This window comes from Drosophila rhopaloa, unplaced genomic scaffold (assembly GCF_018152115.1).
Source record: "Drosophila rhopaloa isolate 14029-0021.01 unplaced genomic scaffold, ASM1815211v1 contig_47, whole genome shotgun sequence".
Taxonomy (NCBI): domain Eukaryota; kingdom Metazoa; phylum Arthropoda; class Insecta; order Diptera; family Drosophilidae; genus Drosophila; species Drosophila rhopaloa.
Genome location: NW_025335142.1, coordinates 1,026,489 through 1,042,807, shown reverse-complemented (window position 1 = coordinate 1,042,807; position 16,319 = coordinate 1,026,489). Strand labels below are relative to the sequence as shown.

At 42.6% G+C, this 16,319-nt stretch overlaps 4 protein-coding genes across 4 annotated transcripts; 3 read left to right on the top strand and 1 right to left on the bottom strand.

Moving 5' to 3' along the window:
• Positions 1–807: 807 nt before the first annotated feature.
• Positions 808–2,902, bottom strand: LOC108045970 (peroxisomal biogenesis factor 3). The gene is made up of 2 exons (XM_017125478.2): positions 2,727–2,902; positions 808–2,590 (listed from the first exon to the last, which is right to left on the bottom strand). The coding sequence occupies exon 2, from the start codon at positions 2,489–2,491 to the stop codon at positions 1,340–1,342; it is 1,152 nt and encodes a 383-aa protein (XP_016980967.1). The 5' UTR covers positions 2,492–2,590; positions 2,727–2,902; the 3' UTR covers positions 808–1,339.
• A 582-nt stretch (positions 2,903–3,484) lies between these two features.
• On the top strand, positions 3,485–4,377 carry LOC108045954 (pyroglutamyl-peptidase 1). The gene is made up of 2 exons (XM_017125446.2): positions 3,485–3,741; positions 3,808–4,377. The coding sequence occupies exons 1-2, from the start codon at positions 3,523–3,525 to the stop codon at positions 4,264–4,266; spliced, it is 678 nt and encodes a 225-aa protein (XP_016980935.2). The 5' UTR covers positions 3,485–3,522; the 3' UTR covers positions 4,267–4,377.
• An 860-nt stretch (positions 4,378–5,237) lies between these two features.
• On the top strand, positions 5,238–10,225 carry LOC108045968 (protein disulfide-isomerase). The gene is made up of 2 exons (XM_017125476.2): positions 5,238–5,515; positions 8,389–10,225. Exons 1-2 carry the CDS (start codon positions 5,362–5,364, stop codon positions 9,723–9,725), a joined length of 1,491 nt encoding a protein of 496 aa, XP_016980965.1. The 5' UTR covers positions 5,238–5,361; the 3' UTR covers positions 9,726–10,225.
• A 793-nt stretch (positions 10,226–11,018) lies between these two features.
• Positions 11,019–16,297, top strand: LOC108045969. Its single transcript, XM_017125477.2, has 6 exons — positions 11,019–11,438; positions 11,563–11,850; positions 11,921–12,286; positions 12,702–13,032; positions 13,463–14,276; positions 14,332–16,297. The coding sequence occupies exons 2-6, from the start codon at positions 11,567–11,569 to the stop codon at positions 15,984–15,986; spliced, it is 3,450 nt and encodes a 1,149-aa protein (XP_016980966.2). The 5' UTR covers positions 11,019–11,438; positions 11,563–11,566; the 3' UTR covers positions 15,987–16,297.
• The last annotated feature ends 22 nt before the right edge of the window (positions 16,298–16,319 follow it).

Genomic DNA, 16,319 nt, shown 5'->3' with positions numbered 1-16,319 from the left:
CGCCCAAGCCGGAGAAAGAGAGAGCGAGATATGTAAATGCGTCTAATATAATGTTAATATAAAACTAATTGATTAAATCAATGGCTTCAGCTATAATTTTTGTTATTTAATAACGGCATATTTTAAACATATTTTTAAAATTATGATAAACTTTCTTTTGCGGCTTTTATGCGCAAGTGTAAGAGAGAAAGAGAGCGGTAAGAACAAGAGAAATGGCAAACAAACAAAAGTCACAGCTGTCTTATCACAGGGCGGTTTTTTGCCACCCCCTTTTTACTGATAGCGGAGACAGCCGTTTACTGCGGTTCATGTCTCCACTAAGCTTGCTATAAAAACTCAACTCTTCAAATTGGACTCAAATTCCATGATTTAATAGTTACCTTTATTTTATTTACATCCATTTTGAGGTTGTCAGAAATTGAGCCTTCGGAATTTCTTGTTTTAATTCAAAGAAAAAATTAGACCAGTACCAAAAATAGACGAATCTTTAAAATTTGACGATAAATATTTTCTTCTAAAAAAAACATTGGCTTTTTAAATTATGAAAATAAAAATATAAACTAATGCGCCATTTTAAAAGCTTTATTTACGTCTGGTCCTTTTTTACGAATGCAGGATGAAATAGGACAACTATTTCCTATTTTAAGTATTGCTGCAGGAGGAATAAAAAATCTTGATAAAAATATTAACTTTAAGCCTAAAGCATTTTCGGTCATTGCGTTTTTATGACGGGGTCGTAATGAGAGGATATTTTAAAACTTCCGTCTTTGCTCAGTCTAAAATTTTGTATATGAAAAGTCATGGTCATCTTAAAAAAGGAATGGTCAATTTATTAAGTTTTCATTTATTGTACAATCCATTTAATAAGATAAGTTATTCATTAGATCCGTAAATTCTGTAATCGAACGGAATGTTTCTTTAATACATTTCTGAAAATCTCTTCCTATGTTTTGACAAGATTTTACACTTACACATATAATTTACGTTTCCATTTATTTTCAATACCAGATAACCTCCACTTATTCTTTGTATTCCCTAAGCACAAATTACACTCTCCAGTTTTTTTAAAAGGCCTTCACGTTACTCGATTTCTGTGTCCCTGTCTTGAAGGATTCCCCGTGGACTCTATTGGGAAATCAACTTAAGCATACCTTACACTCGTTTTCGATTAAATATTCTTAGGAGCTAAACTTAAAACGGGCTGGGTGCAAGCAGACATACAAACAACGCTTCCGAGAATTATGATCGTATTAAAAATATACAGGTATATAAACTATAATGTTCCAATTATCTTAGCCTAGCCTATGCACAGGTGCATAATCCAAGTTTTGTCGAGTTTCTAAGCAGAGCTGAAGCTTTCGTAGACGTTGGCCCCCAGCGTCTTCGTCTTCTCGGCGACCACGTAGAAGGTGAGCAGCTGGGTGGGCAGGTTATGGGGCCGTGATGTACTGTCGAAACCCCTTGAGGTGAGGCCACTGATGATTGGAATGAGCTTGGCCAGCGCCATCAGCACCCGGTTGATGTTCAACAAGTTGTTGTTCTCCAGATTATGGCTCTTTGAACTGCTGCTGCTGGAGCTTCCTGCCTGGTTGAATTTCAGATTATCCTGTTGGGTTTGCACCTCAGCTTGAGGCAGATGCTGTAGAGTTTCCCCCATTGACTCGGCAATGGCATCGCAGGCCAAGACAAATCCTCGGCTCACATTGTGCGAGCACACTCCAATGGCATCCTCGCTCTCCAGCAGATCCAACGTCTCGTTGAACATCTTCTGCAGCAGCGGCGAATGGCTGGGATTCTGGCTGGGCAGCAGGTACTTGCTCATCCGAGAATTGGGGTCCCTACGAGTGTCCGCATTGATGGCCATTTGCAAGGACCAGAAGAGCTGCTCCAAGTCGTTGAGAGACAGTTGCTGGGACAACGGCATGGCCTTAATGACGGCAATCACCTGGCTGCGTATATAGCGAGCAAGATCCCGAATGCCCGACTCCGTGATGAAGTGCCGGATGAGAGAGAGGTACTGCTGCTTCAGTTCGTCTGTGATTTGTTTTTGCTCCGTCATGATATCCCGGTAGATATAGCCACCTAGGAGATTTAACTGCACTCGGAGGGCAATAACCAGCATGGAGGAGGCGTAGACGTAGGTGGCCAGCCTTGTAAACGCCACAATCTTCATGTCCTCCCACAGTTCCAGCTTGTTCTTGGGATTCTGGCGCAGCTGCTCGAGGAGCTCATCCGTGCTGCACTCGCGCAGTACCGCCTGACACATTTCCTCGCCCATGCCAAGGATCACCTGGTTACAGGTCTTCTCCGTCGACTCAAAGTGGGTCATGCGGCGTGTCCTTTCGAAGAACTCCCTGGCCTGTTTCTCCTGGAACTCCACAAAGCGCCGCTGGGCGTATCGCGCCGCAAAGATGGTGCCGCCCACCAAAACGCCGGTCACTATGAACTTCCGCCGGTGGCGTGACAAGAAGTCCTGCAGACGCGACAGCATGTTAACGATTGGAAAAGGACTCCTTCTACAAGATGGTCTCCTGTGTGAAATGGGCCAACTGTTACCGCTTTTCCTCACTTTTCCTGCTCCAGCGACGACCTGTTCGAGGTTAATAAATAGTTAATGTGCAAAGTTCACCTGTGTGCGTAGGGTGGCGCTCTGCCGGCGTCGCTGCCAGCAGAGGAGCGCCCTCAACTTATCCGCTGCGATTAGATTACCACCAGGTAATGCTCACCTAGAGATTCCCTATGCACGGATCTGGTTCGCTGCTTTATCGATTTGGTAGCGGGCCGTTCGTCTGCTGTGGCATTTGCGCGGATCGCTGGAATGTACGGAACGGATTTATATCTTTGTTTTCGCTCAAAGTGTTTATTGCTCTGTTTGGAGCCGCATACTGCGCCGAAACATTTTGACTCGGGAAAAATCCCAAAAGTTGAGGGTGGAAAAATACCGAAAAAAATATCCGCTATTCTATAGCTACTTGTATACCTACCATTAACCCTTGAGTTCCCAATTTTCTATTTGCTACCAAACAATAGTGAAATTGTTAACTAGTTTTAGCTTAAATAAATGACTTTAAGAAACACATTTGAAGCGTTAAAATCCTCTTGGACTAAAGGATGTCTTAAATCTTTTAAAGCATTCAAGAAGCTAGAGATTTTTTAAATTTTATTCCTTTTTTAAGTAGTAAGTTAGGATTTTGAGAATATTTATAAGTACTGACTAAACAATTGATTAGATCTAAAATATAAATAAATAAATAATAAATAAATAAATAAACAGCATGTTGGTAATTTTGTTGCTTTAAAACATCAAAATAATTTTATATATAATTACTTATGATATTACATTTTAGTTAATGTATAGACTGTAATTAAATAACATTTTGCTCAAATTCAAACTATTCAAGTCTGTTATACCAAAAAAAGTCGACTAGTGGAAACGTTCATTTCAATCCCGAAAGAAGAAGACAAACATATGGTATATATAAGATAGTTTGTGGGGGTGGATATTTAGTTCAAGTGTTTGTTATGGCGTCGTCGGATCGAAATCGAAAGCTAATATTGGTCTCCGGATTCGGACCATTCCTCGGCCACGAAACCGTAAATGCAAGCTGGGAGGCTGTGAAACTTCTTCCGGAGGTCCTTACCCACAATGGCGTAGAATACGATCTAGAGAAGCGCTTGGTTGCCGTGGAATACGCTGCTGTGGATGAGGCTGTGACGGAGATATGGAAACGCCAGCCAGATGTAAGAATTGTGCTCTCAATTGAACCGTAAATAGCCAATCCAATGATGATATCATTTCTTCCCCAGCTGGTCATACATGTCGGCGTTTCGGGCATCGCAAAGTGTGTCTACGTAGAGAAGCTGGCATATAATCACAAGTTCATAAGAGGCGATAATTCTGGAGAAAAACTGCCCAACGGAAGTAGCGAACTCCCGAACAATGGACACGCCAATGTCTTGCGAACTGAGCTCGATGTGGATAAGATTGTGACGGCTGTAAATCAGCAATGCGACGAGTGTGTGGCCCCCATAAAAGCCCCCCATTATGATAATCTCAAGCCCCTGGGCGCAACGAAGGCTTCCAAAAACGTGGGCAACTTTCTTTGCGGCTATATCTATTTGAAATCCCTCGATATGGACAAAAAACGGAGTCTGTTCGTTCATGTACCGCCAATAAATAAACCATTTAGCAGTGAAAAAACCGCTGAGATAGTATTTGCCATAGTTCAACAATGCGTTCAACAGGTGGCTGAATGTGACTCCTGAATTCCGCATTTTTTATGCATTTTATTGTATTCTTCCGTCTTTATTCAATGTTAAATTGACAATTAATGTGAGTAATGTTGTTTAATAAATGAGTTTTATTTATATTATTAATTTATATGTTTGTATTATCAGAGAAAGCAGGAAGATTGTTCAACAGCAAAAATATTTTGTTTTATGTTTACACAACCCTACAAAGCATTCTGTTCTAAAGGTGAATGACATGAATTGCATGTTGTGGGGTTTTAAAATAGCGACGATTTCTCAATGTCTTGTTACTCTTCTAGTTTAGAGTTTTTAGTCAGATAACAAAGTATTGAAGTATTTAACCTAATGCAAACAATTTAAAATGTTAAATGGAACCAAGAAAATTTTAAAAACATGCTAATTAAGGAAGTCAAGCAATTAAGTTTTTAGTCAGGAAATAGGGAATAAGTCTAAAAATATTTGCATTTGTTTACGAACATTTTTTATTAGGAAAATTTTCTGAGCTGCCGCTCAAACTTCTGAATACTATATTTGTTTATATTTTTTAAGAACTGGCTAACAAATACTTTCGTTTTATCTAGGATCAAATATTTAAAAATGCCAACGCTTATTTGTAAAAGCGGTTTGGATTTAAAAGGTTGTTGAAAAATAAATTCTGAAAATATTAAAAAAAGATTTAAATTGTATTATTATGTCGACATTTAATTAACGAAAAATTTCGTTAAAATGTTTTTGAAAATATTGACATTTTGGGAGTAAAAAATTCTCCAAATTTTGATCATATTTTACCTATAAATACAGTATGGATTTAACCATTGTTGTTTATGCCATATATATTTTAAGAAATAACCGTCCCAAGCAATATTGCCATACGTACCCACCAAATGAACGATGGTGTTGTAAAGCAAACAACTATCGATAACTGAGACCATTTTACTTCCAGCTCTAGTATATATCAATATATATATCATCCCGATTAAAACCAGACGAATTTCATTTGGGTTTTTACTTGCAACCGGGCAAGTTCATCGTTGTTCGAATCCCAGTTTTTGGTTGGCGAGTGTGCTGCACCCACGCAGGGAGAATAAATAGAGTTTATAATAAGACGCAATGAAATTCCTGATCTGTGCACTTTTCCTGGCGGCGTCCTACGTGGCCGCTAACGCCGAGGCGGAGGTCAAAGTTGAGGACGGAGTTTTGGTGGCGACGGTGGACAACTTCAAGCAATTGATTGCCGACAACGAGTTCGTGCTGGTCGAGTTCTGTAAGTACCCAAATAATATACATATCTGATAAATCCTAACAAAAAGTGGCGAAAATCGAATATCAAAGCGCCGGCCGCCGTACCCTCTCGCTCGCACTTGCTGCTGATTCATGCGGCTTAGCGGCTACGTGGTCTTTCCAGGCGTCAGAGAAAATCTGTCTGCGTGGCAGTTGTAGTTAACTGGAAACCTAAAAAATCTTAATGCAATGCAAATGCCTAGTGTTTGGTCATCCAATTGGAGTAAAAGTTCAAGACTAGGGGTTGGAAAATTTGTTTAGTTGATTTTCTTGCAATTTATCGTTTGTTTAACCGTTTTTATCTCTCGCATCATCGTGGGAAAGAGAGTGTATAAGAGGGGGGAGAGAGCGCTCTCTCGCAATAAGGTGTCATCTCTTTTCCTCACCTGTGCGAGCAAGCGAGACAGGAGTACACTGCGGCACTTTTTGTTATTGTTGCTGCCATAAAAACCTGCTATAATTCTTAGATCCAAAAATGCAAAATGACAAAGGAAACACAAGCTCGTGCGCAACAAGCATTAGTTCTCCATATGCTTTACTTTTATCGGCGACTTTAATTATTGTTCTAACTCTGGGCGTGGCCACATATCACATATCCGCTTCAACAATCTCCAAACGAGAGTATTGAAACAAATAGCAACAAAAAGCCGTCGGGCAACTCTTCTTTCTTTCTCCCACGAATCTAGGTTAGCCAAACCAAACCGAAACCACTTTTTATTCGCCATTTGCTTTCTAGTCCAATTTTTATTCCGCTTCGGATTTTTGGTTCTAAATCTGACTTCAAATCTGGTTTCAGTCCCTTTTCCACGGCGGCGCTGCTTCCACGCAATGGAAAGTTCATTCAACTCTTTTTCTCTGCGCGTGCCTAACGGTGTTTATCCGCCAGTGGTGCTTAGTGCGAGCAACAGATTATTATTTAGCGGGAAAATAGCTTAAAATTAGCGTTTTGTAAAAATCGAATTTTCAGAGATACAACGGTCTTGCAGCAGATTTTTAGCAGAAGTTCAAAACTAGCTAATAAATAAATGATTCAGAAACTTACTATTTCTATATTAAAAAATATGTAAATTTAAGTGTGTTAAAAAATGGTTTTTACGTAGTTGTTCAAATCAACAGTATTTTACAAATATAAATATTTTAAATAGCTAATTATTTAAATATTGAGAAAGTAAAGTAAAGTAAACATTTGCTTTTTATTTGCTTGTTTTGAAAAATAACTCATCTTTAGCATTGGTTACTTTCGAACAAAGAATATCTTCATTTTGTTATTTAAAGATACGTTCTCATAGGCTACCCGCAGCAAAAAAAATCTTCAATGAAGATTTTGGTTCTATTCATGACAGTTTGAAAAAATATAAAACCACCTCTTATCATGCAAGTGTGAAAAGCACTTGAAAGATAAACCCGAATCAGATACAAAAAAGTCCCCCCGATTCGGCCTTAAACCGACAGATATGCTAGCATGTCATCTCTGGGGGCCAACAATATGGCGTATTGTGTGGTTTGTTTATGCAAGCGTTTCTCTTTATTTGTTTAATTAAGAATCGCACTTTTTGTCGTTGTTTTAGTGCGGTTTTGTTGAGGTGTCAACGTCAGCCAAGTCGATAATTGTCTGCTCATCCAAGCTCTTATCTCTGAGACTAAAATTGGAAGCGGAACCAATGCCAGGGCCACGTCAGCCGCATCTATAGCTAAATCGAGAGCCAGAAGCCGGCGATAAGGCAACAGTGTATATAAGATTAAATCGAATTCGTAGACGTTGTCAAGCCAGTCATTATGTCATCTGAGAGTTCCAGTTTTGGTTTTGTGTGCGTGGATGCGCACCAAAGTGCATCCGTGGTTCCAAGGAACATTCCCCCAACGAGAATCAGACACGTGGAATTTGCATAATGCCAACATCTGCTGGAGGTTATAGCGGCAGGTTCTAGGGGCCCTGTTCCAGATCCGTGGCAAATCTAGCGCATATAATTGTCGGTCCAAATTTAGAATTTTACACTTGACTGACAAGCTCCTAGTGCGCGCCATTTAATTACGGTTCAAAATAGTTAATGTAAACAAAAGGGATAAAGAAACTATAGCGACAAACTACTCTGATGGGTTGCACGAAGCCGGAGTATGAATATGTTCACTTTATTCTTACATTGCTTTAGCGTTTAAATCAAGTTGGCCATTTATTTAGAAGTGAGTAAACGGATGCAAACAGAAATTGTGGATAATTCAATATTACCATTTTGAAACTTGTAGATTTTATCCAAGTTTTTAATAACAATGTGGTTTAATACATTAGTAAACAAAAAAAAACGATGATATAGTAGGTGTTTAATGGTTGACTACCCGCAGACAGATATTTAATTTATCTAGATAGCTTTATTTAATTTGTAAGTCAATTAGTTCAATTGTTTTAATTTTTTTTTTTTTAATCTAAATTTGTATCGCAAATAACATACAATTTAAAATTAAATTACTTTCAGGAGAGATCCTAAAGTGAATGCAATTAGGCTTTTAACCCATTTTCCGTGCTCTTAAAAACCTGTATCATTTAATTAACCATGAGGCAATTTTGTTTACCATTCTTTAAATGAAATTGTGACAGGCTCAACAACTTAATTCTCAACAATTAAACAATAATTATATCTGGGGTCTATAAATACTTTGTTTGCCTATAGCATACGTGTAGGTCATACCATGATGAACTCGATAAAGTACCTTTGTTCAATCGCTTAAAGTTAGAAACAAACTAAAAACACGATTGCTTATACCTGTGTTGGTCTTGTTCCAAACCTGTTTAAAAGTTCTACGATTGAGAACTACTGCTTTCCACTTGCTGATCTTTATCTCTGTTCTTGATCTTTACAGACGCCCCATGGTGCGGACATTGCAAGGCTCTGGCTCCCGAGTACGCCAAGGCTGCCCAGCAGCTGGCCGAGAAGGAGTCTCCCATCAAGCTGGCCAAGGTCGATGCCACCGTCGAGGGTGAGCTGGCCGAGCAGTACGCCGTGCGCGGCTACCCCACTCTGAAGTTCTTCCGCAGCGGTGCTCCCGTGGAGTACACTGGTGGCCGCCAGTCTGCCGACATCATCACCTGGGTGACCAAGAAGACCGGCCCACCGGCCAAGGATCTCCCCAGCGTGGCTGAAATCGAGCAGTTCCTGAAGGACAACGAGATCGCCATCATTGGATTCTTCAAGGATGCCGAGTCGGAGGAGGCCAAGACCTTCACCAAGGCCGCCAACGCTCTGGACTCTTTCGTCTTCGGTGTGAGCAGCAATGCCGACGTGATTGCCAAGTACGAGGCCAAGGACAATGGAGTAATCCTGTTCAAGCCCTTCGACGACAAGAAGTCCGTGTTCGAGGGTGAGCTGACCGAGGAGAGCCTGAAGAAGTTCGCCCAGGTGCAGTCGCTGCCCCTGATCGTTGACTTCAACCACGAGTCCGCTTCCAAGATCTTCGGCGGCTCCATCAAGTCGCACCTGCTGTTCTTCGTGTCCAAGGAGGCCGGCCACATCGAGAAGTACGTGGATCCCCTGAGGGAGATCGCCAAGCAGTACCGCGACGACATCCTGTTCGTGACCATCTCTTCCGACGAGGAGGACCACACCCGCATCTTCGAGTTCTTCGGCATGAACAAGGAGGAGGTTCCCACCATCCGTCTGATCAAGCTGGAGGAGGACATGGCCAAGTACAAGCCCGAGTCGAACGATCTATCCGCCGAGACCATCGAGGCCTTCCTCAAGAAGTTCCTGGACGGCAAGCTGAAGCAGCACCTCCTGTCCCAGGATCTGCCCGAGGACTGGGACAAGAACCCCGTCAAGGTGCTGGTCTCCAGCAACTTTGAGAGCGTTGCCCTAGACAAGAGCAAGAGCGTGCTGGTCGAGTTCTACGCCCCATGGTGCGGACACTGCAAGCAGCTGGCCCCCATCTACGACCAGCTGGCCGAGAAGTACAAGGACAACGAAGACATCGTCATCGCCAAGATGGACTCCACCGCCAACGAGCTGGAGAACATTAAGATCTCGTCCTTCCCCACAATCAAGTACTTCCGCAAGGAGGACAACAAGGTTATCGACTTCAATCTGGACAGGACTCTGGACGATTTCGTCAAGTTCCTCGATGCCAACGGTGAGGTGGCCGATTCCGAGCCCGCCGAGGAGACCGAGGAGGAGGAGGAGGCGCCCAAGAAGGACGAGTTGTAAATCCAACAACTACCACACCCCCACACACATCTACACAGAAACACAAACGAAAATCCAACAACTACGAACAGCAACATCCGTGTAACAAACAACAAAAAGCCACAACTAGCAACGTACATTCTGTAGTTTATTTCTAGCGTTTCGGCGCATGTGGGCGTCCGGAGTTTCCCCATCCGGGGGCTGAGTTTTTGTCAGTCGCTTGGATTGGGTCAGCTGGTCGTCAGCGTCGCAATCGAAGCATTTTTGCCCGACCTCGGTTTTTTATTCGCATACTTAACACTTTCGTTGTATGTACACTTGCAACGCAGATTTTAAACGCTCTCCGCGCGATGTTACGTCCGCTGTCTGCGTAAACTTAAAATTCAGTTTTAATGAAGAATAAACGAAAGCGATAAATTTTAATACCTAATTCTTTAAGTTTTCTATTTTGGAATTTTTAGAATCATTGAAAGAACTGATTAAGAACGTAACAAATAAAGTTGGTAACAACATTAAAAAAATTGATTGTGTTTTGTTTTTAAGGAATTGGGAGTGAAATATTAAAAAATGTATATAGCGAATAACTTTCAAAATAAGGTGTCTATATATAACTGGAGAAAGCTGTCCAATACTAATAAATTGTATTTGCTTTGTTTGTATGGTAAACCAACAGGTGGGGAAAGTCTTTTATTTATTTAACCACAAATTACAAAGATTTCAACCAGTCTAAAATGTTCAGTTTAAAAAACGATTTTTTTACCGCCTTTCTATCGCTATCGAAATTTGATATCTCTAGTTATTTTTGGTTAAATTTTAAATCCATACGTTTTTTCCTAGATATATACTGAAAAAACTGTACACAAAATGAAAAATTAATTTAAGTATAGAATTATTTTAGTTTTAATAGTATTGACAAAATATCGATATTGGTATCGAGGATAAACAGTTTGTTTAGTGTTGGGAAAGTTATAAGTGCATGTTCTGTTCGTGAACTTGCTATTTCCTGTTTATACCAAGGGTTATCCTGGCTTTAATAACTTGAAAAATGTAATTGTATGGTTTTAACTCAATTGTAAAAACATCTGTCAAAATCAGTTAATATCACATAATAAAGTTTGTTTTGCTTTTTATGAAAAAAAATATGCATAACATATATAAAAATGTTATAAATTAGCAGGTAAAGTTTCAATAAATTACAATTATGAAATTCGCGAAATTGTGATAACGCATTGCATAAACGCCCTATCGGCAACAGGACAACATTTACCAACACTGCCGAAAAACGACGGCATCTGCGCGTTTCGTTCCCACGTTGTCCTGAATCACGCATTGAGATAAATTGGCTTGAAGTTATAGATGATTATGACGGAAATTAAGCGAGTTCTACTCCTGAAACAAACATTAAAATAAAGCAACAATTCAGAAAATCAGTTAGTGTTTTATTCAACAAGGGATTTCTAAAGGGACGACCTCTTTTAATTCAACATGAATAGGGAAATATCACGATGTGCGATTAACTGCAGATGCGCGCCGCATAAACGCAACATTCATCCGACGAAGCTCTTAATCGGTACTACTCCTGCTCGAAATCCAAAAAATATATATAAACAGTGCACATATTACAAATATAATATGTTTGGACCCGGTCAGGTGTGCAGTGCGTTAGAGCTTTACCACGGACCATCGAAATTTCCTGCGTAGTGCGATATCCTCAGCAGAAATAAAAATTTGTTGGTATGTCTTTCATTTTTGGCCTTTTCTTCGGGAGACGAAGACGGGGGCGCTCCGACTTTCACTGCAATAACGAGTTATTTCGGTCGGTCCAAATTATGTAGTAAATTTGCATTTATTTTCGCAGCGCCATGAGCTGCTTGGTGGGCAGGAACAGGAGCCGGAAGCGGAACAGCGGCAGTACGCTGGACGAATACGACAAGGTCAGCACTCTTGGCAATGCGGATGACACGGAGTGCGCGTCGCTTAATCCGGAGCGGGACCAGGAGCCGGATAATAAAGAGCCGGATTTGCATGAGGAACCGGAATTCGGCCATCTCGATGAGACGCGGCGCAAGATTCACGATGCCATTGCGGCCCTGAACGATGATAGCTTTGATAAGCGTATGGCCCGGCTGCTCATGCAGTACGAGGGGTAAGTACATATACACTCATACATACAGCCAGGTTCTCAAAAGTAATACCCACCCTCAATAATCTTTCAGTGCAATACGGGAGGAGTTCGAGCGGGCCCAGTATTCGCCTCTGAAGTGTCGCAAGCTGGCGCGCATTTTAACCGGTCTCACCGACGTCATCCACACCATGGTCCAGGGTCGGGCATTGCAGCAGGACGAAGTATACAGGCAACGTATGTGCCACATTGTCGGCTTCTACATATCCTGCGAACTTTGCTCCGCCCAGGAGCCGGTAGAAAGCGAGGAGTGCATCATCAATCGTATCAACAGTTGCCTGAAGCTCTACGTGGAGTACGGAGAAGGTGGAGCCGGCGTTCACCGGGAGCACGTGCTGCGCACTCTCCTCGCAGCCCCCAAACTCTTCAACAGAGCCAGCATTTTGTCCATGCTGTACAGGTAGGAACAGTTCAACTTAACCCATATGGTATCTATTTATTTACCAAGATAATTAAAGAGGGTATGTCATCTCCGCATCAAATGACACACAAAGTGAATACTACTAAAAAGCTTTAAACTTGTTTTTGGCAAGATCTTTTTTCTTTATTTATGACAGTCAATTCCAAATCTACCAACCTTAATTAATTAAAAGTAACTATTAAATGTATTTATAATATTTCACTTAAAAAGAACGCTGGGAAAAATAGCTATCTGTCTGAATAATTTTTAACTTAATTAAGAGCCAGAATTATATTGCCTTTCTTCTACTTAAATAAATTATTTATCTGAATTGTATTCGATAAGGTTAATCTGGCTCTTAAACATACCATATTTTTTTGTAAACCCCCTTTAAAATTATTTTCTTCTTTCGCAGCTGCCTCTTTCCGCACTGGTCGATGCCCAGCGTTATGATTCAAGCAGAACTGCCAGATAAACTCTACATCGAATACATACTCATATTCTACTACTGGCAGCGCCTGGAGTCGGATGAGTCGGTCAAGGAACGAATCGTAGAGTTTGCCGAAAAGTTCATGAGACCCTCGAGATCCCTGGCCTTAAGAAGTGTCTATGCCCACTACTTGCCAACATTTCCAGACCGAAGCACGGCCACGCGAATCATATTGAACCATCTGCGCAAGAGTAGCTGCACCAGTTTGCATGTGGTCAGCAAGGTGGACAACCGACCACCGCAGTCCAACGAAGTGGTTAGTTTGCTCGTTTCATTTATGAATATGCAGATAGTCCAAGTCTAGTCTTAATTATCATCCCAAGATAGCAACACAGTGAGAAAAAGTTAAATTATTCGGTCTTGTTATATATAAAGAAGTGTTTTAGTTTAATGATTGTAAATCTTTAATATGAATTTCAATGACTGGATATCAAAGTAAGCTTCCTTCATCGTGTTGCTCTTTTTGGCTTAACTATGATGTCTTAGTAAAAGGTCTGATTCGGACAAGCGAGTGGGGCAGAAGCCACTGCCGGCGCAGTTAGTCGCGTGACGGGCAGTGGCCGGCTCCATTCCGCTGTCCCAAAATGACTACAACCTTAGCTGAGTGCCCCACAATATTCCATCCATGTTGACTTTGATCGTGCACTATTTCTCTTACATTACTTGTTGAACTTTCGTCCTGACAGGTACTCAGCTCCGATGATGAAGACAGTTGCCCTATGTGGGACATATCGGGTACTCCGACTTCGTCACTAAACAATCATCCGCCCGTTTTCCTCCAGAATCTCTGCCAGAATGCCCGTCAGTTGGAGCCGTGCAAGCGGGCCAATGCCCTCTTTAGCGGCATTGACAACTCCATTGAGATCGTAGAGCTGCGCGACTCTGACGACGATGTGGAAATGTTCTCGGTGAACTTCAATGTGCCTGCCAATGTGGATGGCATCATCTCAAACTCCAACTCCAACGATTCGGCGAATCAGGCAGCGACAACGGTCCTCGGCGAGGATGACTCCGTGCCCGTCACTCGGATCTATCCCAGCAACCTGCGCACGTACGAAAGGGCGGTGATTCCACCCACCACCTACACAGTGCCGCGCATTGTGAACAGTTACAGCTGCCGCCGAGATAGCCTTCATTTGGTGTCGACCACAGCGCCGCATCTCGTCGATCAGTGCGTGCAGACCTTGGAGGAGGAAGAGCCGGATCTGATTGAGGAGAACCCATACCCCAGTGCCCTCAGTCAAAACTTCTTTCCACGGAGCAGCAGTGCCAGCGATGCCAGCGGACAACGAACCCCATTGTACCACTGCCGTCAATCTTCTAGTCAGAACAGCAACTGCAGCGAGTCGTCGCTGCTAAAAAAACAGGTTACCTTTAGTCCCCGGCATCTGGGGGCCACTGCCCCGAGTGCCAAGGCAGGCGCATCCAAGAAGCCATCCATAAAGCAATACATGACCAAGTCCTCGGTGAGTGGTGCAGGATCCCTCCGCTGGAAAGCAGGTATGCCAAATATGATAATTATGATTTTCATAAATTAACTATAATCTCCGTCCAGAGCACCATAAGGCCAGCGCGAAAATGTTCGCCAAGCTAGATGCCAAGATCAAAGCCAGGAATGAAGTCAAAAATGTCGCTGCTAGCCAGCTGACACCCACCACCAGCAACGCCTCCAGTGGCACATCCACCAAGATCTCAGCCACGCCGACCCGCATCCGGGCAACGCCGCGTGGGCAAAGAGTTGCATTGCCTACGCCACCAGCTTCAACGCACAGTTCGAGCAGTCCTTGCCAGATACAAAGTGTATCGACTGACAATCAGAGCTCCAGCGATTGGGGCTTTAGTCGTCGCTGTTTGTCCAAGGCTGATGGCGATGAAGTGAGCTACTATAACCATCTGCTCACTCTTCAGCGCGAGAGCATTCGCCGACGTAGGTTGAACAATCAAAAGAAAAAGGTAGATAGAGCCAACCACGAGGTGGAGAAGCTGGTCGATCAGAAAAAGCTGCTCAAGCAGGCCACGAAGCGATGCCGGAAGCTTCGTGTCTTAAACGCCAAGCGAAGAAAGGAAGTTCAACAGCTGGAGGAGGACTTGGCCATCATTCGGAAATCAGCGCCACAAAGGTTGCCCCAAATAAGACTGAAACGTTTTAATCTCAAGAGCCTGGTAAGGTCAAAAAGAGCAGAAAAAGCGGATACAAGCAGGAAGTTACAGGAACAAACTACCCAGAAGGAGATGGACCAGCAACGAGAAGTGCGGAAACGCAGCAAGGATCAGAAGGTGCCTGAGGAGGTGAAGGAGCTGGAGAAACCAGAGAATATAGAGACGAAAAAGCAAATGGAAGAGAAGGAGGAAGTGGTGAAGCGCCATGAGCATCGTGAGCATGAGCATGAGCACGATCAGGAGCATCAGCAATTTCTGGAGGAGCAGCTGCTACAGGAGGAACATCAACTGGAATTGCACAATCAACAGCAGGCAGAGGAGAAAAATTTGGTAGAGAATAAAAACGAGACTGAGGATGAGCAACTTCAGGGGAAAAATGAACACCAGCCAGGAGAAGAGACACCTCAGGTAGAGGACCCAGACGAGGAAGAGTTAACTCAGCACAAGGATCAAGTTCAGGCAGTTGATCAAGACGAAGAACACCGAAATCACGAGGATCAACATCCAGGAAAGGTAAAGATCCTGGAGAAGCAACAACAGGACAAGGAAAATAAAAAGCAGTTAATGGATAGCCAACAGTTTGAAAATAAAATCGAGGCATCTCCGAAACGGAAAAAGCCCAAGCGAAGGCGGCGTGTAAAGCGGGCTCTTTGGACGCACATCAAAAATAAGAAAAAGAAGCAGGTGCTTTTAGCTTACCCATTACCATTTGAAGCAGATCCTGCGCTCGAAACCTCTCCCATACAGCCAGAACCAGCTCCAGATGAAGAGCCAGCCCCAGTTGCCGAGATCACACCAGAGCCTGCCTACGAATTTGACCAGGACATGGTGCCCGAGGTGGGCAACGAACTGGAGATCGCTGCTCCTGTTCTAGCGGACGAGGACGAAGACAGCAGTGCGATACTTTCCCCGTCACACAACCTTGAACTTGTGACTAGCCATGTGCCCGTGTACTTGCTCAACGGCGAGAGTCGCGATGTCAGCACGCCATTGTCCAGCAGTGCGTTTAGTGCCAGCGGATCAGAGCCATATGCCACATCGAAGGATTAGTTTAGGAAGCCCCCACCAAAACCCATTTCTTGTTCCAGTTGCCGATCCAATCACAATGATCATGGCCTGCAATAGTATTTATAATTTTCTGTTGAAGAGACTTCTGTAAAACTGTTTGAGCACTGTAATACTTAGGTTTATTGTAGTTAATTAGCAGTTGTTGAAAGTTTTAATTTCTATGTTTACATTTTTATTTGCAATACACAATTCCCTTTAAGTCAACGCGTACCAAATCCCCGGCATCATCCATGTCAATTTTAAGAAATAAAATGAAATTATTAGTGTACATTGTGCGTAAAATAATAATCAAAGCAGCAAGTGTTTTAATATCCA